General features: G+C 43.1%; 1 protein-coding gene across 1 annotated transcript; it reads left to right on the forward strand.

The window, feature by feature from the left end:
• The first annotated feature begins 798 nt into the window (after positions 1 to 798).
• syne3 (spectrin repeat containing, nuclear envelope family member 3) lies at positions 799 to 20,034 on the forward strand. Its single transcript, XM_067243699.1, has 19 exons — positions 799 to 907; positions 2,179 to 2,336; positions 2,654 to 2,826; positions 2,968 to 3,106; positions 3,370 to 3,540; positions 4,478 to 4,633; positions 5,083 to 5,430; positions 6,737 to 6,873; positions 7,040 to 7,214; positions 8,578 to 8,760; positions 8,962 to 9,105; positions 9,790 to 9,924; positions 10,179 to 10,340; positions 10,750 to 10,922; positions 11,124 to 12,009; positions 12,246 to 12,404; positions 13,516 to 13,716; positions 14,181 to 14,222; positions 16,794 to 20,034. Exons 2-19 carry the CDS (start codon positions 2,193 to 2,195, stop codon positions 16,980 to 16,982), a joined length of 3,717 nt encoding a protein of 1,238 aa, XP_067099800.1. The 5' UTR covers positions 799 to 907; positions 2,179 to 2,192; the 3' UTR covers positions 16,983 to 20,034.
• The last annotated feature ends 1,176 nt before the right edge of the window (positions 20,035 to 21,210 follow it).

Below are 21,210 nucleotides of genomic sequence, written 5' to 3' on the forward strand. Positions count from 1 at the left end.
GAAAGAGAACATATTATGAAACATTTGAGATCCATACTAAGCATGTCTTAAGTTTAATATTTTTCAATTGTATAATTTTTTACCGACATGTATAATAATATTTTTAATCCACTTTCTGTGTGCACATGCAAAGCTGTATTCATTAATTTAAATGCAACTATACTTACAGTAATAGAAAATGTAATAAACATGGTGTGTGGATAGCACTTAAACCACTCCATTTTGACACAGTCACTGTGGTAAAAGTTTCCTTCAATTCATGCAGCTATCGCCCATACAGTTGATGCTGAAACATCAAAGAATGTATTTGTGTAAAATTAGGTGATCAACAATAAAAATATAATGGATGAAATATGTTTTTATCTGTATCCTTTCATAGTTTCATAGCATATGCTTTCACATAAATAAATAAAATAACGTATGTTTTTATATAGTTATTTATGAATTCATATTGGCCTCTAAATCCTCATTGATCATAATACATTATTTATGTGCTACTGCTGATTTCTTAAATTAATCTTGATTTGTAATGGAGAAGAACATCCAGTTTTGCCATACAGAAGCCTGTCTGAAATGTAGTAGGCTAAACCACAACCCCCACTCAATGTTTGCATGTGAAGCGTATTTTAATCTTCGGTGCAGATTGCGCTGTCAATCAATGCACGTTTATTCACTGTTCTTGGGACGCGCCTTCGGTTTGAATTCTTGACGTAGAGCGCGTACGCCCTTCACGATTATCAGTGGCTCTGCGGATTTGTTGCTCTCGTCTGGTTCAATCTGGTCGGCTAGTATATTCAATGCCACTGTCGGGCCTGTGTCTTTACTTCCTGCGCTACAAGTTTACAAGGCATATCGGGACGTTATTTCGGCACGCCAATTTCTACATTCACTACATGCGAGGTTATCGGTAAGTTGTTTGTACAATCATTTACAGCGCTACCAGACCAGTCTATCTCTTTTTGGTGATCGGTATTAGTGTGCAGCCATAAAACTGATGGCTAACTCTTCCGCAAATATGCAATGGTAAACTTCAGTCTCCTTTGCAGTAATAAAATTGCTATTGAATAGAACGCGTACAATCGCAAAATAAAATATTTAATAATGTTATCTTATGTAGGGTCTGGAATACATTTGATCTTATTATTTTTTTGGTCGTGTCTAAATGTACCCGTTGAAGTTATTTGAATAAATGAAAATCAGTTATGTTTATGTGCAATATTCAACATTACGCACTGGGAACGACTTCTCACGACAATGATACAATTTGGTGACTGTGTGTGAAATGCATCATTTGCCGTGTTGTAAGTCTATTTACGTTTATAGCTCTCAAACAGATGGCGGGGAGGGGAGGGGCGTACAAGTTGCTCAGAATACACTTTTGAGTTGTGCTACGTAGTTGTAAGTAGCACAACTGTGTCTTAGTTCAGCTGGCAACTCCCTGTATAATCAGACCAATACCGTTTTTTAGAAGCACACCAATGTGCTTTTATGGAAAACTTGTGGGTACTGTTGAGGGAGGGGTGGTTCTGATCTTGTGGTGGGAGAAATGACTCACTCAGGAAGAGGGCTCATTCTAACTAGTTATTCTTTTTCCTGTGAAGAAAACGCTACAGCTTTGGCCTTCATGGCTCTCCTTGCTTTTATGGCTTCATCTTCCTTATTTTTAATTGACCTTGTGATGACTCATCCTACAGTTTTGTTCCCTTTCTCAAGATCTCCTCAGAATAAGAATGGAGTATTACCAATGTTGTTAACTAAATGTCCCCTTGTCCACTGCACTCTGCTGTCTAAATATAATCTGAATGTGAAGTTAGTTTCTTTTGATCAGAACTTCTGATGCCACTTTTCCAATACTATAAGGTTAGAAGAGGTACATTGTAATATTGTCAGTTGCTCGGCACCTGCAGGTATTTCAGAGAGGGTGTTTAACTTTCGGCTCACATACTCATCAACAATGCCTAGCTATGCACAGTTCTGTAAAGAAACATTGTGTTGTGCAATACTGAATGTATGCAGACCTTTCTGTGATATTCCTCCTAATATGGGATAGAAAATGCCACATTTACTATGCAAAGGTTTGCACAATTTCTTTGAAGGGACTTTACTAGAAGATGTTTTACTGTGCCACTGTAATAATGTTACTATAAATGCATACCTCTTCCTCCTCGTCCTCCCAAGACGTGTATCCCCTCATGACTCAGCAAGAGCAGCGGGAGTTTAGTGAGAGCTTGGAAGCAGCCCTGTGCTGGATGCAGGCCATCCAGGAGAGGCTCCGCACCAACGACAACACTCAGGGCCCCCGGGCAGCCCTGGAGGCCCGCCTGCGAGAGACTGAGGTGAGGGACCCACCCCAGGCGATGAACTGCCTTTTGTCTCACCTTTGACACCCACCCTCCCACATAGAGAAAGAGGGCCTAACATGTGGCACTGGAGAACAGTTTTAGACAATGTAAGGGTGCATGACTGTCCATTGAGAATCTGAGAAATTGGTGTGTTGTACAATGGAAATATAACTTCCGATTCTTGCTTATGAACGTATTATTTTATATTCTCACAATACTGTTAAACAACCCCTGGGTATGCTATGAAAGATTACGTCATTAAAATAACATCATGTTATTAATGCTCATATTGAATGTTTTTTGTCTGACAGAAAATCCACGAGTCAGAGCATGATGGTCGAGTGAAGATGGACATAGTTTTAGTGGCCGCTGAGGTTCTGTTGCAGAATGGAGATGAGGAGACGAGGAACCAGACCCACACCAAACTGAAGGACCTCAAAGCATTATGGGAGGACACCTGCACTTACATCATTCACTGTCACAGGTAGCATGTCACTCCTATGAATCCCATATCTACACATACCCTCCCTCGCACACACAGGCACACACACACACACTCACCCCAAAATGATAGTCACATTTTCTTTGCTTTTATATGAACTCGCCTCATCTTCCTCTTCTTCAGTCGAATAGAGTGGGTGTGGCTGCATTGGAGTGAGTACTTGAAGGCCTACGAGGAGTTTGAGCTGTGGCTAGCCAAGCTACGGCGGACTGTAGATGCAGAGGCAGAGCTTCAGCTGGGCGTGAAGGAGAAGCTGTGGCAGGTGTGTTACTTTCCATGCTGGCTGAAATTGGATAGAATGTGAATGAAGGATGGGGTAGCTCAATGGTAGAGCATTTGACTGTCGATCTAGAAGTGGCAGGTTCAAGTCCCGCTCTGTACGTTGCTTTGGATAATGAATATATTTTTTATAAAGAGGCTTTTTTCTCCAAAGTAACATCGGAGGGGGAGGGGTGATTTGAACCTGGGATTTCTGGATCCACTGTAAAATGCTGATCCACTGAGTTAGTCCCATCCCTGTTTCAGGTGGACCACCTGAGGGTGATAGTGAGCGATGTCCAGGCCCAGGCCCCGCTCCTGGAGAGGCTGCTGGATGAGGCTGCTGCCCTGCACAACCGCACCCAGGACCCCAGTGTGGACCCCCAGGCCCAGGAAAGTCTTCAGGAGGCCTACAACAACATCAGGGACCAGTCAGAGGTGTGCATGTGGTTGTGTGTGTTTCATTGATTGTGCATGTGAGGGTATGTGTATGTTTAAGAGTGTGTAAAATAATGCAATACAGATGAGTTGGTGCACTCAGGAATGGATTGACAGTTCTATTACTCTCAGTAATTCTGTATCTAATTTGAAGATTGCATCAACAAAATCTTGGTATGCACTCCCACTGTTTATAAAGCACAGTGTCAAAAGTGAAAAACATTTGATTATATCCAGAAGGGAAGCTTTAAAATCTACTTCTTCATTTCGTGTTTTGGGTACTTCCTTCTTTCCTCAGACAACCAAGACATTGTTCCTGGTTGTCTTTTTCATATTCCTCTTTGAAACACCATGTACCCTTTTGAAACATCTCATGACATCATGCAGTGCAAGACTCCACACTATTTCTAAGAGTCTCTGTGATGTTCGCTCGTTTGAACATGCCTTGCTATCGGCTGCGCCATGCAACTCGTCCAAAGGGAGAAAGTACACAGATGATTCATGTTGCGTGTTTTATGTGGGTTAGGGGTGCTCAACGGGGAGCTCCTCCTAAGGCTTGTACTTATGCTGAAGCAGCACGTCCATGTGTAACACGCTCTATGGAAAAAAAAAAGCTTTTTGACATGGCTCAAGTATTGAGATCACGGTGCTGTAGCTGAGAGTCCTTGTAGCTTTTTTATCAAATTACTTTTGATAAAATTTATGTAGTCTTGTTAAATATAATTACACTCTTCAGAGCTGCTTATTAAGCATTGGTCATTGGATTCGGTTGGATGAATTCCAATTGAGGTACAAAGAGACGTTTTAGAATAGAACAGACTCAAAAGCACATATATAAAGCTTGTCTTGATTCTCAACTGTGTTTCGAAATAACAGTTAGACCAGACCTGTCTTCACCCAGCTCCATCCTGATTTTCACAACCCCGGTCATTGGCAGGAGCGTCTAGCGTTGCTTCAGAAGATGGCTGAAGAGCACCAGATGTACCAGAACTCTGTGTTGAAGTTCCAGTCGTGGCTGGTGTCCAAGACAGGGGAACTCAGTGTCCTCATGGAGAGGGAGGGCTCGCCAGAGAACAGGCTGAAAGCCCTACAGGTGAGCATGTATACAAGTACAGGTAAATGTGTCTCTTTACGCTAGGACTCACCAATCTAAGATTAGTTTTCCCTCCAGACAATATAGCTCTTGACTAGTGAGGGGGAAAGACGCAAGCAAATATCAAAACAGGTATTTATCAATTCTGAGTGGGTCTTTACGAAAATACAAAACAGTTCGTAGTTCATGGAAAGTACAAGAAGTTGTCTCAGATGAGATGTTATTGAAGGTCCTGTGACTGTGGTCCTTCAACTAATTTACGGTCTCATATCTGCTCATATAACAAGAATCGAACCTCTGTCTGTTCCCCCCCCCCCCATATCCACTCCCTTTCCCCCTCTCCTCTGCTGCTTTCTCCCCCCTAAATACTTTCTTCTTTCCCCTCTCCTCTCTAAATTTCTCTCCCTGTCCTCTCCCCTTCCCCTTCTGCTCTCCGTTCTCATTCCCAGACACTGGACGACAGTGTGGCCAGTGAGGAGAAGACCCTGCAGCACATCGAAGGCCTGGCAGAGGCCGTGCACTCCCACACTTCTCCAGCAGGGGCGGAGGTGGTAGTGGAGGAGGCGGAGGAGCTGCGGCTGGGCTGGCAGAGGCTGAGGCAGGGGCTGTACGAGGCCGGTGAGGGCCTGAGGTTTAGCCTGGACTCTCAGAGCCAGTACCTGGCCCGGTGTCAGAGGCTGGGGAAGGACATTGCACAGCTCAGGGCCCAGCTCCAGGGGCTTGGCAGAGAGCTAGAGGGAAGAGAGGCAGGAGAGAGGACGGAGGAACAGATGGTGGTACAGTGGAGGAAGTACACAGTAAGTCTATGTTCCTAAACCTGTCCGTCTTTGCCAAGATTAGAAAAATCTATGCAAGTCAGGTTCAGCATTCCTTTTTCTTCACAATTATTTCCTCTGTACTCTGTTTGTTTATTTTCCTCTAAGTGCGTTCCTTATCAAACCCCGTCCCTTACTACCAAGGGTTTGCCACATAAAACATGTTGCCACCTCCCTCTCCCTCCCTTTTCCTTCTTCCTCTTTCAGTATTTCTTCTCAAGCCCCCTCTCCGTCTTCTAAGCAGCTAGTAACCTCCCTGTTACTTTCACTCCCTCAATAATTTAATAATAGTGCAACAATGAGCACTCTTTTTACCTCTACTTACTTGCCTTCACACCCAGTGTCCTTCACGCCAGTGCATAGGGACTGTGCTAGCCCTGTTTTTAAGTGTAGTCTAAGTATTACTCTTCTGGAATTTGCCACAGGCAACATGCCTAAAAGGGGTGTGATGGTGATAAGACTACTATGCGTGGCAGGTTGTCAGAGTCTGAAGGTACATCATAATTATCAGATATCATTTATCCCTTTTATGCTCCAGTCCCAAATATTGTGCGTATGTTAATGCGTATGCAATGGTAATGCGTATGTATATATCATGTTGTCCTTATATCACCAGTCCTGTGTTTTTGTAGAGCAGTTAAGAGCTGTGTATTGAGGACAATTTGTATGAAAAGGTTTCTCAGGAAGAAATATCAGTTTTATAACTAGACTGGTACAAGGAAGGGTGTGACAAAAACATAGTTCACCACAAATATATATCAACACCCAACTAACCACTGGTCTGCATATTTTGTTTATAACTCATAAGTTAAAAAAATAATTGATAGAGGTGTATCATGATCTTGACTATATATATATAAAAATAATAGCTTGATTTCAATAAATGCATGCAATAATAGAACCACCATTGAACTTTGATTGATTTGAATTCATGTCAGAGAAATAGATAAATGGATGCATTCACAGAGAGGCCACTTTGAAGTGAGTAAGGGTTAGATTAGTTAAGTTTCATACCAGTTTGAATGTTTGTCTTGTGACATTTTTCAAGTTATTCATTTACTTTTCCAACTGTCAACATCAATGTAATATAACTTCAGATGACAGAACTGTGTTGTTAGAACTGTGCTCTTCTGCTGTACATGTACTGTTTGTGTGTTGCTTAAAAGCATATCATAAATAAATAAATAAAATGAATATAAATTAGTACAGATACCCCCAACCTTTGGTGTAATCATTCTACATACTTATCTGACTGATGAATCCAATTTTTTCTTTTTTTTCTTCTTAGAATGTTCGGAATGCTCTTGTGGCTGAGGAATCCCAGGTGGAACACCTCAAGACCCAGCTCAAAGAACTCTTCCGCTTCTCCCAAGATTCCCGGCACCTCTCAGATGACGTGCTGGCTGCAGTCAAGGAACATCAGAGGTGAGTATACACACTTGGGATGCATCTTAATACTCTAAAGATGTCCCTGTTCCCTCTGTGGCAAACAAATTAAATGGAACTGTTCTTTTCTTTTATTCTCCAAGATTGTTGTTATTTGGTGTTAATCAGACAAGGCCAACAAATGTCCTTCACCTCTGGGTTCCAGTGTGAAGTGCCGGGCGGGGAAGCTGTGTTCGGAGGCAGAAGCAGGGCTGAGGCAGGTGCTGCAGGACCCCCTGCATGTCTTCTCACAGTGGAGCCAGAGGGTGTCTCAGGTTCTAGAAGCTTCCAATGAAGTGTCAGAGTTTTCACACATCGCACGGCTGGTGCAGGACATTGAGGTGAGGAGCACCCTCTAAATATGCAAGGTTCTGCACTCAGTTGTTTTAATATAATTATATTATACATTATTGAATTTGTTCTTTCATCTGCACTGAATGCATGCAGCTGAGGACACATTCTATCTAAGAAAATATAAAATAAAAAAGTACTTTCAGTGAGGAATAGGAGTCAAGGAAAGGAATGGCTGTCTTGTTAGCATTGTTCAAAAGAAAAAGACAACCATCCATCCGGCAACCAATTATAGACATGAAAGACATCTCTGCAGCTCTCTAGAACTGTAAGGGAAATAACTAACCCATTAACTGGTAGAGCAACAGACGATCTAACCAGAGCGTCACAGGGATATTAGGTAAGCTAGGGAAATCAAATCAGACCTACATACAGCAGGCTACTGTGCTAAGAAAATTAAATTTATCCCACAAAAATGATTTGCCCTTTTCCCTACTGAGTTTGGTGTGCTGTTATGCAAATACAGGTGGTTGAAGAAATCCCAGGCACACTGTTGACAAAAAGAATATGTGATGGTTTAAAAGGCTTAAGGCCCTTTTTTCTCCCCACAACAGTCATCTGTGGTGTGGTTGCTCGTTATTTCTTTCTCTCTGTTTTTGTTCCTCCTTCTCGTTTTGTTACTTTCTCCTCATCTGGCCTTTTATCATCTAACTGCTTCCTCCTTTTCTTTTTTTTTTGGGGGGGGGGGGGATTTCCTCTTAGTTATCTCTCTTTATTCTCCTTTCCTTTGCCACTCAACAGTTGTGATTAAACTCTCTATTCTAGGTTTCTCTACTTTCTGACTCTTCTTCTTTTGAAACTCCTTCTCTCGTACTTTCCATTTTCTTCTTTGACACTCATCTTTACATCTCCTGTACTTAATGCCTCTCTCGTCTTACTCCGTTCCCCTTCACACCCACACCACCACAGTCTGTACTTCCTTCTCTTCCCTCTTTTCAAACTACGTCTCCCTCTACACCTCTTTTCTTCTTTTTTATGTGGCCTCCAACTCGTTTACCATCATTTTCCTCCACACTGATACAGTCCTGTTTCACCCTCTTCTCTCCCTTTCTCTCTCTCATTCCACCTCTCCTCTCCTCTTCCCTATCCAGTTCTCTTTCTCTGTCATTTCAACTGTCATTCTGTCCCTCTTTCACAAAATCTCCATCTTGTCCTTTCTCCCACAGAACCCATTCCACTCTCCCCATCACTATCATACCCTCCTCAACCCCTCCACACACACACACATCTCCCTGTGTTGCACTCTCACTTTAACCCCCCCCCCCCCCCCTTCACTCCCTTACCACCCTCCTCTGTCACTCCACCGCTCCCCATCTTACCATCTTACCCCATCTCTCCCCTCTCCCTCTCCAGCGGCTCCTGAAGCCGAGCCTGCAGCTGCAGGAGCGTCTGAGCTTGTTGCAGGTGAAGACGGAGCTTCTGACCTCTGTGTTGGGCCAGGAGGGGGCAGAGGGGTTGCTGGATGAGCTTGGTGGTGCCATGAGGAACCGAGAGATACTGCACAGCCAGCTGCTGCAGAGAAAGAGCCGGCTGCAGGTGGGGAGGAGCGAGTTTGTGCAGTTGTTTGCTTTGGTTAACTCCAAATAGACTTATTTGCCGGATCCGCAGAGTATTGACTGGGATCAGTTTACCTTTATCTTGACACATTTTGCTTATTTTCCCAAATTATGAAAGTAAACTTGCATAGCAAACTATTTAATTTCTTCAATCTGCACTATCCTCTTGTCCCCTCTCTAGGGTTTGATATCCAGAACCAAGGATTTTGGGGATGCCTATGAGTCAATCCGCAAGAAGCTGACTCCTCTGAGAGACCGGCTGGTAGCAGCTGACAGCTTCCAGCCAGATATACTGGCTAAAAAGAGCCAGTCAGACCAGCTTAGGGTATGTTTGTTTACCATACCCTGGCAGCCATGCCATCGCTCAAATGCTATCTAATAGACACTGTAGTATCCCCATAGGGACTGAGCCTTCCTATTATGAATCTACAATACATAGAAATGTAATATCTCTCTATCAGCATAATTGCTTTCCAACACACAAATAAAAGTCAATTGAATATCAACCTACTAGCTATCTATCAAGGAGTCATGTGTAGTAGCATAAGGTTTCATAAAATTGTTGCCATACCACGCGATCGATGGTGGGTACTTTAGGTGTGGTTCAAAGCAGAGGGAATCCATCTTGTGTTTAGTTATCTGTCACACCACATGGCAGGATACTTCGTCCAGAGTAATTGTAATGTGAGTCACGTCAGAGAACATGACTGTCTCAGACTAGTTGGCTAATGATGTCCTTAGGCTAGCCTCATACTCTGGCTAATAGAGGTCACCCACAAACCCTGGACTCATTCTGTTGTTCAAAGCTGCAGTGGTAAATAACCAGGAAATGGTATCCTCACACACTCTCATACCACCTGAATCAAGACAGGAAGTGATGAAAGTTGTCTGCAGATGCAGGAAGTCTTTCTTTCTCTCTTTCTGTCTGAATGCTAATGAAACATTTTTTGTTGGAACAACTTTTATCATATGAGCAGCTGAATGTTGCTATTTCTCGATGTGTTCCCAGGTGGTCAAAAAGGACCTGGAGGACTGTGAAGCCCACATCATGGCCCTGGAGACTCTGGTGTCCAGCAGCCAAACCAACAGAGCCCAGTACGAGAGGCTCTATGGGGACTGGAAGCTCCTGTACAAGACTGTCAGGGTAAGATAGAGAGAAGGGAGGTGTGTGTGTGTGTGTGTGTGTGTGTGCGTGGTGGGTGGGATGTTGTTTTTGTATGTAGGAGTGTTGATGAATGGATGGGTGAGGGTTGTGATTGTTTAGTTTAGTTAGAGTGTATATATATATATATATATATATATATATATGTGTTCACCTTGTGTGTACACGTCCTTGTGTGCTCATGTTCATGGTTCTATATGTTCTACATACATTGGTCGTCATTGGCTGTGCGTCAGGTGAGGGTGAAAGACAGCGAGGACAGCATCGCTGAGCACGAGACCTTCCACGAGAGCCTCCTGAATGTGGAGAAGTGGCTGATGATCATGAGGCAGAAGCTGGAGTCCTACCAGAGCCCGTCTGGGGAGTGGAGCGTGGACAACAGAGAGCAGGAGGCCCAGGTAGGTAGCGCACTGCATTAGCAAGTACGACCGCTGTCCTGTTCTGTATCTCCTAAAACACAGTGATCATAGTATAGTAACTACATGCTCGTGTAGCCGAGGTGAACTGGTCAAACTCGGTCCTCCTCAGTATGAGTACAGTCCACCCACGCCAGCGTAACTGGGGAGTATTTGGGTTGCCAATGTCTGAAGTCTGGTGCGAGTAAAGATTGGGTTTAAGTGACTGACGAATAGCGCGACGACTACCCCTGTTACACTAGGAAGACACAGTAGTTAAATATATATATATGTTATTTGTGCTGTTGGCATGCTTGTGTTTCAGTCAATTTCCTCTCTGTATTCTCATTTCGCTCATTCAAAAATGTATTGTTGTCTATGGCTTCTGTTAATTTCCCTTTTGGTCCTGCAGAGGGCGCTGGGTGAGTTTCCAGAGAAGGAGCTGCAGCTCCACCAGATGGAGGCGCGGGGCCAAGGGGTACTAGAGAGAACCTCTGAGCAGGGCAGGGTGCACATCCTCAGCGACATGAGGCGCCTGCGAGAGTCCTGGATGGCCCTCCACGATCTCAGCCTCAACCTCTACAGGTACTGTTAGAACCATGGCCCAGAACACACACAGGTATCCTGCTTCAGATAGATGTATGAGTGCATCTCTGTCGTTTTGAGTGGCCTCATCTTAAATGTAATTTCCGTAGATCTGGTTTAAGTCCTAAACTTCAGCTCAGTGGTTTTTGATGGGAGTCATTGACTAAAAATCTTCCACTGTTTCTTTGTTCCATTTGTTAGGCTGCTGAATAGCCACAGTTCCAACTCAGACCTCCATAACGAAAGGGTTAGAGGGCATAGTGGTGACCACACCAGCACAGACAACAAGCTTCTGTGCAGGGAGGGAGGGAGCCAGCTCATGGCCTCCAAAAGCTCCAACAGTCAGAGACAGGGACAGCCAGAGGGCACCCCAGAACAGGGCCCCAGTGTGTGGGCTTGCGAGAAAACTGGGCCTGAGCTAGGGGGTAGGATGGAGGAAAGGCAAGAAGATAATTTTGTGGCAGGTCAAAGAGGGGTGGGTAGAGGTCAGGGCGTGTGGGTCCAGGGTGGGTTTGAAGAGAGTAACATGGGAGCTATGGGCAGTTCACCGATGCAAGTCAGAAAACTGGGCACTTTCAATCAAACTCCATCCAGATTACAAGATGAGGCTAGCCAAAGAGCGGGGAGTGGGGGTGGGCATACTGGGAGAGGGAAGGAGGGGGAGAGGGGCAGACAGGGCCCCGGAGTAGAGGAGGTTGACTCTTGGGGAGGGACCCACCTCGCAGGGCAAGATAGAGAGACACTGGGGGGGTCTCTGACCCTCAGAAGAGGTAGAAGCCCCCAGACCAGCGGGGGTTTGGGGCTTCCCATGTCCAGTGATAGAACTGAGGAATGGGTGGACGAACAGCGATCCCGAGACACGGTCGAAACGCAAGCGGCGTCTGTGCGCGCCGGTTACGGTCACGGTAGCAGAAAGAGCAGCAGACATGGGATCCAAGGAGAAGATGAGGTGGGGAGAAGCGAAGGCGAGCGCTTGGGAGAGGGAGGGGCCTTCACCTCTGTTGGAAAGGCCTCGGGGTTGACCCCATTGTCTCTCCGAAACTCTGCGACGACGACACGTGACGTGGGAGCCACGCAGCATGTAGAGGTGAGGCCCCTCCACGGATGTCTTGAGTGTTTCTTTGATTTACCGTTTTTCATTCTTTTACTTCTTTTAATGTTTTTCATGACACCAGCAAACACGCTGATCCGTTAGGAACCTCTCTCTCTCGTCTTTTACTTTCTTGTAAAACTAGGCTGTCCTAGTGAAGCCAAAGTAACTCTGAGACTTTAAAGTTCCCTTTCTGTTGCCGAGCTAATGCTGTTACTGGTGGGGTCCTACAGGGGAGCCCGGGGCAGGCCTTGAGCACAGCTGAGTATGAGGAGAGCAGAGGGGAGTTTGAGGCCTGGCTACTCAGAGAGAATGAAGTCCTTTCAGGAATACTCGACACCAGGGGGTCGCTCAGCAGCAAGGAACTCAAGATCAGACAGGACACACTCAAGGTTGGTATGTTGTTTTCTCTTCCAGTGTTGTCTACGTGACATGGATAAATGAAGTTCTACAGTTATTTGGTCATTTCAAAGAAGCCACAAAAAGAATAGTGAAAAATATACTTTTAAATACACTACAAGTTCTGCATTGATTTATTTAAGCTTTGGAACTGATCTTCAGTATATTGTGGATGATAAAAAAAGATCTGTCGCTCAAGACTAACTAAGATTAACGACCCAAGAACTTCTTAAGAAGTCTGAATTATAGCTTTAGGCTGGCCTAAACTGCACCAAAGCTTCCAGCTGCCACTGTTGCAACTCTAAAACAAGTTCTGCCCCCAAAAAAGTTTGAGGCTGGTAACCAATCGACTAAGTTAAACTCTGTAGACAAGGTCAAACAGTTGATGTTTGCAAAAGGGATGCAAGTCTCAGGTTTGGGAAACTGCAAACACCCGCCTCCATAAAGTAATAAAAAGACACTTCAGTCAATGGAGAGAGGGATTGTGTGGGGATTGAGTTGTTTGAATGAGTCAGACATTATCAATGACCCCTGAAGACTAAGCCCTGTTTACATTTAGTCATTTTGTTTCAATGGAGATACATTTTTATGAGGATTTAAGAGACAGGTGGTCTGTAGTTAATATCAGGTGTACTTGCAAGCTAAACAGTACACAAAGTCACTGATGCTTAGTGTTTTGGTGTTGGATGCAGTTCTGTTTTGTTATGGATACTAGCTTATCCCTTGAAGCATATGCTACGATTTATTTATCTAAGCCTTGGCTGAGCTTGATTCATGCATGAAAGAAATATGATTTGCCACAATGGGAATAATACATGGAAGGATATTGTAAACGGTTCATTTTGAGCCCTTTGTGGTCTTGTCTCTCTCTCTCTTTCATCTTCTTCCATGTTTCTCTTCCTCTAACACTGCATATCCTATTCTCGCTTCCTTTCTTCCACCCTGATCTCCTCTCTTTCCCTCTTTTGTTTGACTGTGACCTCCCCCTCTCTACCTCATCTTTTTTCTTTCCTTTTTACTTCCCTCTGTATCACTCTTTCTCCATCCCTCTCCCCTCTTCTCCCTTCCATCCATGTATCTCTCTTTTTCTGACTCCCTCCAAAGGCCTTGCGGTCAGGTGTGGGCTGGGGTCAGGAGCAGTTCCAGAGCCTTCTGCAGGTGGGCCAGCGTCCTGGTTCAGGGGTCAGGACCAAATCAGAGCCTGGGGTTGATGATATGGGTCTGGAGGAGCTTAGGTATCGATGGATGCTTTACAAGTCCAAACTGAAGGATGTGGGAGACCTTAAGACTCACCTCAGTGTCAAGGTGAGAGCTGTTTTTTAGTTGACTGGGATGCCCAACAGAGTTAAAGAGCATTCTGAGGCACAGATGTAGAGTGTATGATCTCAAGCATTGGCAGGGTATATTTAAACATACTATTAAACATTACATTTAGTACTGGGATATGTTAACCCATATCATAGTTAAATAGGATTAAAACATTCAAAACTTGAAACAGTTTTCACCCAACTTCATTCTCTTTTGTAAAATATGTCAACCTGCCATCCCATGTGCCTCATCTGTCTAGGGTTTTTCGGTGCGTACCTCCAGGCGTGACATTTGTTTTATGGGAAACACTGAAATTTATATTACATCACATTCGCCTTGTGGTTGTTTGTTTTCTCCACAAGATGGCAATGTTACACTAAAACCCAACAACTGTTGTCTTCACTTGTGTTTAGCACAGAGGAATGGCTACATTTAATTTGTATGTTTTGATATTTCACCAGGGTGTTAGAGCAGGACAAGATGAGACCACCAAAATACGAAAGGTACCTTTACCAAACACCCCTTTGACTTGCCATTGTTTCTACTGTACCAATTTCACAACTATGAAACACATGATTAAAAATGTGTTTCCACATCACAAACATCATACACAGGGAACATGTCAAAATGTATGTACAAAACTCAAAATGAAAAGAATTAAGCTTTTGGGTTGTAACAGCTTGGGTCCGCGTGCCTCCTGAGTTGGAGAACCACTCATTTAACCACCCTAGACTGACACCAACTCAAGCGTGCCCCAAGTCTCTACGCTGAGATGATTATGAGACCCGGTTGCTTAGCACTGTTGGGAGGGGGATTAAGAAATACAATACCCCCACTCATCCCCTTGTCTTCTCACACATGCTCACAGGGCAACCACTCAGCACACACAACATTCCTTAAGATACACCTTGTTTTAAAAGTTGAGTAAACTAACCCCTTGGTCTTGATTTAAGGTCAGTTTTTGTTATTGTTCTTCACTGTTGGATGTAGGACGTAGGAGGAAAGGTTGATAACTATAACTATCCAAGCACAACTTTTTTTTTTTGGGGGGGGGGGGGGGGGGGGGTTACCAGTTGATGAGTCATCGCGTCCACCCTCCCTAACTGTCAGACTAAATCCTGACCTTAACTATTTTGTGAGTCATACACAAAACCGTCCTGAAACTGGTTGTATTGATTCAACCTTCTCACCCTGTTCTCTACTGCCTCCTGTGTCGATCAGACAGACTGAGACTGGAGCAGATGTTCAGTGAGGGGCTAAAAATATGACTTATGTCTGCCCCACATTTTCTGCATTATTTAAACAGCAGTTAAGGTTCCAGATGATACCGTAGAGCTTCCCACAGTTGGGTCACATGGAGAGTAAAGTCTGAAGTCCACACAGTAGCTAGGCCACTTACAAACAGCAGTGAAGTCATGTGACAAGTTCACCAATCAGACGTTCTCTGCTGCTGTACAGTAAACTAGGTACATGTTGTCGATCGTCATGTTTTTCTGATAGTTTGTATCTAGATTATACAATGTTGTCTTATTGTCAATGTCATATCTCCTTAACAGAGGTCTTCCCGTTAGTTTGTGTTCTTGTGTCTAGATTGCATACAGATAAAACTACAGTGCAGTAATGACTGTGTTTATGAGTCAAAGCATGCCTTGTGCCTTCATACTGTAACAATGACTGTTATTACCACATGGTTCTAACTGCTATTAGTGGCAAGATAAATCCAGACAATCTTGCAGATATACAGCCACACCATTTCAGTCATCCATGCTCCACATATAGTACCCATCAGAGGGTTAACTCTCATCTCAGGTGTCTGCAGTCCGTTTCTGTTACTGCCAGACCAGTCATTAACAGTTTAAACACACACACACACATTTCATACGCACACTTGTCTGCAGCACATCCTCCCGTAAGTGACACACTACTCTCATGGCAACACAAACATATACACACACTTATGTATAGAGAAAGAACATAGAACAAAATGAAAATGTAGCATTCAGCAGTCTTCCATTGTCTTAATTTGAAAGTAGTCCTGAAATCCTCAAACACTGGAATCAACATTTACATAATACAAATACATTTTTTATTGATTGAGGCATAAAAAATTGCCATTTACGTCATGAAAATAACAACAGTTATCATAATCACCACCACCACAAGCATCACAATTAATCTTTAGCATTCCTCTTTAAAATATTTTAGGCTACAATCACTAATAGAGTGTTACCTAAAAGCATTGGGTAGGGTTTAGTGTGGAATAATTGGTGCTTGACAGACTTAACACCTCCATAAAATGATTGATTTATGTATTCAGGGGCGCTTAACGCTTGTCCATCAAATAAATCCCCCGCTTCATACCTGCTTTGTTTGAGGTGGTTCTGGAGTTTGGATGGAGAGGTAGAGAGAGCACAGCTCAGTTGAGAGGCTTCATTTTATCTTCCTCCTCCTCCTCTCTCACTCTGAAGCTAAGCAAGAGGTGGATGAAGAGGCGGTTGGTGGAATGAGTAAAATGGAGATGTGGAAGGCAAAAAGGTTATGGCAGTGGGCGAGTGTTTGTTTCACTCAAAAGAACCCTGTTGCTCTCTCCTCTTGCTGTTTCACTCTTTTTCTTGGTTATCCCTCTATCTCTTTATTACATCATCTATGTGATTTCAGTTAGTAATTATGGTAGAGAGAGAGAGAAGAGAGAGAGTACTGTACAGTATGTGTACTTCAAATTAGGAGACATGCAAATTGCACACACACACTCACTCATGTTTCTTTCAGTTAAATATATTTGTTTGCTTGTTATGACCATTTGCTGATCTTTTAAATGAGAATTGTGTGCTGTTTGTGTAATTGGCCACATTTTCTGTACTGAATTTCAAGCACGAAAGAACAGTTGTTTTGGCCTTTGGTATGTTTGGTTGTACCGCTTACATGCATTTAGTGTCGTGGGTGACTGCTGAAAGTGTGCGTGCAGCATTGGGTATGATGGGTATCTGCAGTAGAGTGCATCTATTGTAAAATATATGTGTTTGTGTTTACTACATGTGAGTGCCAACCTCTCTCTCTGGGCTCTGTCACTCTAGCAGAAGAGTCCCAGTCTGCTCTACCGTGTGTGCAGGGTGGCCCTCCCCCTCCAGATCCTGCTGCTGGCGCTTCTCCTCCTGGCCTTCCTCCTGCCCCTCATGGACGAAGGGGCCAGCTGCTCCCTATCCAACAACTTTGCCCGCTCCTTTAACATCATGCTGCGATACGACGGACCTCCGCCAACATAGACAGCAGGCCTACATCTACACATGAATTTACCTGTACTTGGACGACAACTCATCATCCATATATGGGCTGCAACATTCAGACACGTACTACAACATCTATACGTGGCCTACAACTACCAACACCAACCCATTTGACCGTAAATCCCCGTCACACCTCACAAGCTCTGCCATTACGGACCTACTCCACTTACTCGTGTAACTATATGAGGACTACAACTTCCATAATCCATGTTTGGATACAATTTCTATTTTAAACCACTGGACCACACTGTCCATTTATAGAAGTGGAACAATAGAACTAGAGCTTCAGCATTCATCAAATACAATTTACCCACCATCATGGATGCCTGGAAGTATGACCTATGACCTTGGGCTTCGGTAATGTCTGCCTGATCTTTTGATAACAATGGCTTATTGTGTCTAAGAGAAATGGCATGCTGTGTATATATAACCTTCAATCCATCGCTAATCCTGACCTCAATACTCACCTTCCACTATTTAAAGTAGAAGATAAGGGAGTCAGGTGGCTGAGCGGTGAGGGAATCGGGCCAGTAATCAGAAGGTTGCCAGTTTGAATCCCGTCTGTGTCAAAATGACGTTGTGTCCTTGGGCAAGTCACTTCACCCTACTTGCCTCAGGGGGAATGTCCCTGTACTTACTGTAAGTCGCTCTGGATAAGAGCGTCTGCTAAATGACTAAATGCAATCGCAATATCCCATATCCTTGCATAAACCAGGACAGCTAATGATGATGCCATCTACCTACATACACATACATGCAGACACGCACATAAAGCTTTTCAGAGAGAGATTATCAACCCAGACAACCCAAACCATACTTTAGTCAGCCTCTACTGCTCTTCAAGCAGAACAGCAATGGATCTCTTCACTTGCTTTAGAGCATAGGGCAGACCGCCAGCATATAAGAGGGATATCTCTATCTCGCAGAATGCTAGCTTTCTATTTCTCCAGTGGGTTCAGTTTCAGGGATAGTGTACTGGAACTGAGTACAATGGACTGCGTAAAAGATTCTGCGTGACCACTTGTGGTCAACTTCATGCCTCACTCTCTGTCGGCTTCTGATGCAAGCACCAGAGTGTGTGTGTGTGTCTGTACAGTAAGTGTTGGTGTGTGGGCGTCTTTGGCTCTTTCCACTTGTTCCTTTTGACTCAAGCTGTTTCACACTCTGAGCTGACACAGTTAGGCCGATACACACACACATTTGCACTTTATTCTTTCTATTTTTTTTCTTACACTCTTTTTCTCTCACTTACACCTTCTGTCTAAAGGACTCCAAATCCTCTTCTCTCTAACTAATGAATATTGACGGACAATATTGATGCTCGAGGATGCTGCTGATATCCTCTCATCAAATATCTTGCAGGGTTGTTCACTGATGCACCCAAAAAGACAATCATCTTCCAACATTCAAACAACAAGTATCAAATGTTTAAATCATATTTGTAAAAGCATAGCTTAGTGTATTCATTTGCTATGAAAGTATTAAGACCTGGCCATAGCTAGGCTCAATGGGGTCAATTTTTTATTATATTTTCTTTTCAAGAAAAAAAAAAGAAAAGAAAAGAAACTTGTTGGACAGTTCTTTAAGGATTTTTTTTTTTTTTATCTCACTTCAGTACAACATCTTATTTGTACTGGTGGAATGTGTGTTGAATGATGCTTTTGACAAGGTGCTATTCTAGTACTATTCTTTACTCCATTGTAAGCATTCTTAGGCACAGTTCATTGTTGAAAAAGCAGTTGGAAAGTACCCAGTCACCCATGCCCTCTACATTTTCTGGGGCCAGTATTCTCTTGGGCCCTTTTTTATACCATGGAGTTATAAAAATGGAAATAGCTCCTGTTATGGTAGAATGTCCTTTTTTGTGCAAACTTATGAACGAAGCACAGACTGGAAACACTCTGTCTCTCTCTCACTGCCCACCCCTCTCTAATACATTCTTCTGTGAGCTTTTCTTTCTTCCAAATACCCCACATGTTACTATGACAACAGAGGCCCAATCCAGTTAGTCAGTTCAGGATGTGTCATACAGCTGAGGTCTTTGTTCTTACAAATGAAGCAGAGGTTACTTCCACAAAAAGTTTGGGGTTCTGAATTGGATTGAAGTTCCCAGAGGCTTGGGACGATGGGGATTTTACGAAGTTACATGAAAGCACACTTTGGAGCCGGGGGGAGGATCGGGGCTACGCCTACAACACCATGTTTTACAAAGAACTGAACATTTTGATGGAAAATACAATAAGTGTGAACCACTTCTTTAAAACAGTGTAGCATACCTAAGAGGACAGTCTTGTCCGGCTTGTATTTTTACCATGGACACCATTTATATGTAACTGTTATCTAATCCAAGTTATGCAGTGCTTGTAGGAAATGTATTTATTCAGCAAACCTAGTACTGAAGATGATTATGTATGTTTTTAAAGCAAAATGTAACACATAGAACAGAACAATCAACAGAATAAACATTTTATGTATGAATAGCCAAACCCACTTCATAGCTTAGTCCATATTAGATATTGCATGCTTGAATGCCTTTACAATCAAAGCAGGTTTAAATACATAGACTGACTGGAATGTTGTGTGTAGCTATAAAAAAAGAAATCCATATGAATAACTTGAATTACCTACAGAAGTTCTACTTTGGAAAGATGGCGCTGTGGAATCTGGATGGAGTTGGGATAAGCGCAGCAAAGTGGATGAATGTGGGAACATTTTATTCGATTTTTCTGCAAAGCAGAGTGAATGGAGGAAAACTATTTCTCTGATAAATACTAATGAATAATATTCCAAATGGACTTTACACTTTAGCTTGAGTAGCTTGTTATGCAAACCCTTGTTAGGCTTTAAAATTACTATTTAAAAAAACAGGCAGGATTTTCTTTTGTACAACAGTACAATCACTCTATTTTATTATGGTCTTGGAACTCCATGGAAATGCTTCAAATACTATATATCAACAGAGCTTGTATTTAACCAATATTTTTGTATTGTACTCCATCAACAAATAAATATGCAATGTATAAAAAGTCAGTTTAAACCAATGCATTTTGTCATGTCCTGTTTAGACGTTAATGTACTAAGAAGAAAAAATACTTATTGGTTTAACATGCCATTCTTTGGTTAACAAGTACTGTTAATTGATTCATACAGTCATTGGTTAGTAAATCATTGACTGACTGTACCAATCCCAAATTCCTAAGTCCTCCCATATTTACACAATTTTACAGTATCTGAGGCGGGGAAATGTGGTGTAGTTAACACAGTAATCACAAACAGTTGTCTTGTTGTTTTTCCAGAATAATTTCTGATATAACATGGATCGTCAAAGTTGTCCCCACTAAAGGTTAACCTCAGAAGATTTGGAGTTGTATGACATCCAACTGGGTGTACCATTTATCTATTTGTAATGTAGGCCACCAGTGCACCAGTAAGTGCAACCAAGCTCAGAGTAAGACTATAATGGCCAAACGTCTGTCTCCAAACATCTGTCTGTTATGAATGGATGGGGATTAGCTCGCCAAATCGGATACACACATATAGAACCATCTACTGTATACAACATTACCTGATAGGAAAACAGAGGCCGAACCGTATTAGTATTGAACCTCTGAACCTCAGTTGACTTACTGTTCCAGTTACATTTGCTAACAATGTTTAAGTGTGGGGTGTAGCCTTTTTCATGCACAGGGTGGAACTAAAAGGATTTTTATGAGTGTGCTTGTCTGTCTACCTGTGCCCTACCTGTCTGAATTTGATAACAATGTTGGCACACTTTGCTCTGTGCAGGAGGACTTGCATGGCCTAATTAACGTGGATAGCCTCACTGAAGTAGAAAGATGATCTAATCCTCTATTGCATATATCTGCACTGTACACTCATAGTTTGTGTGTAAGAGAGGGAGAGATAGTGTGCTTCACTGCTCCTCACCTATCGCCCACATGCACAATATCCCACCAGTCCTCATCCCCTCTGTGTGTGTGTGTGATTCCTATCCCCATCCACCCACTCTCCTCTCTGCAGTGTCTCCCCAAGAGGCATGGTTTCTCTCATAAACAGCAGTGAGGCTCAATCTGGGCTCGTATCTCTGCCAGTGAAGTAGAAAATCCTCTATTTCCCTTCCACCAGATCTTGACACCAACTGCCATAGAGGAAAAGAATGCTATAACGTATATGCACATACAATACATACACAAGCACAGATGACACA

The sequence above is a fragment of the Osmerus mordax genome, chromosome 9 (genome assembly GCF_038355195.1).
Source record: "Osmerus mordax isolate fOsmMor3 chromosome 9, fOsmMor3.pri, whole genome shotgun sequence".
NCBI classification, from domain to species: Eukaryota; Metazoa; Chordata; class Actinopteri; order Osmeriformes; family Osmeridae; genus Osmerus; species Osmerus mordax.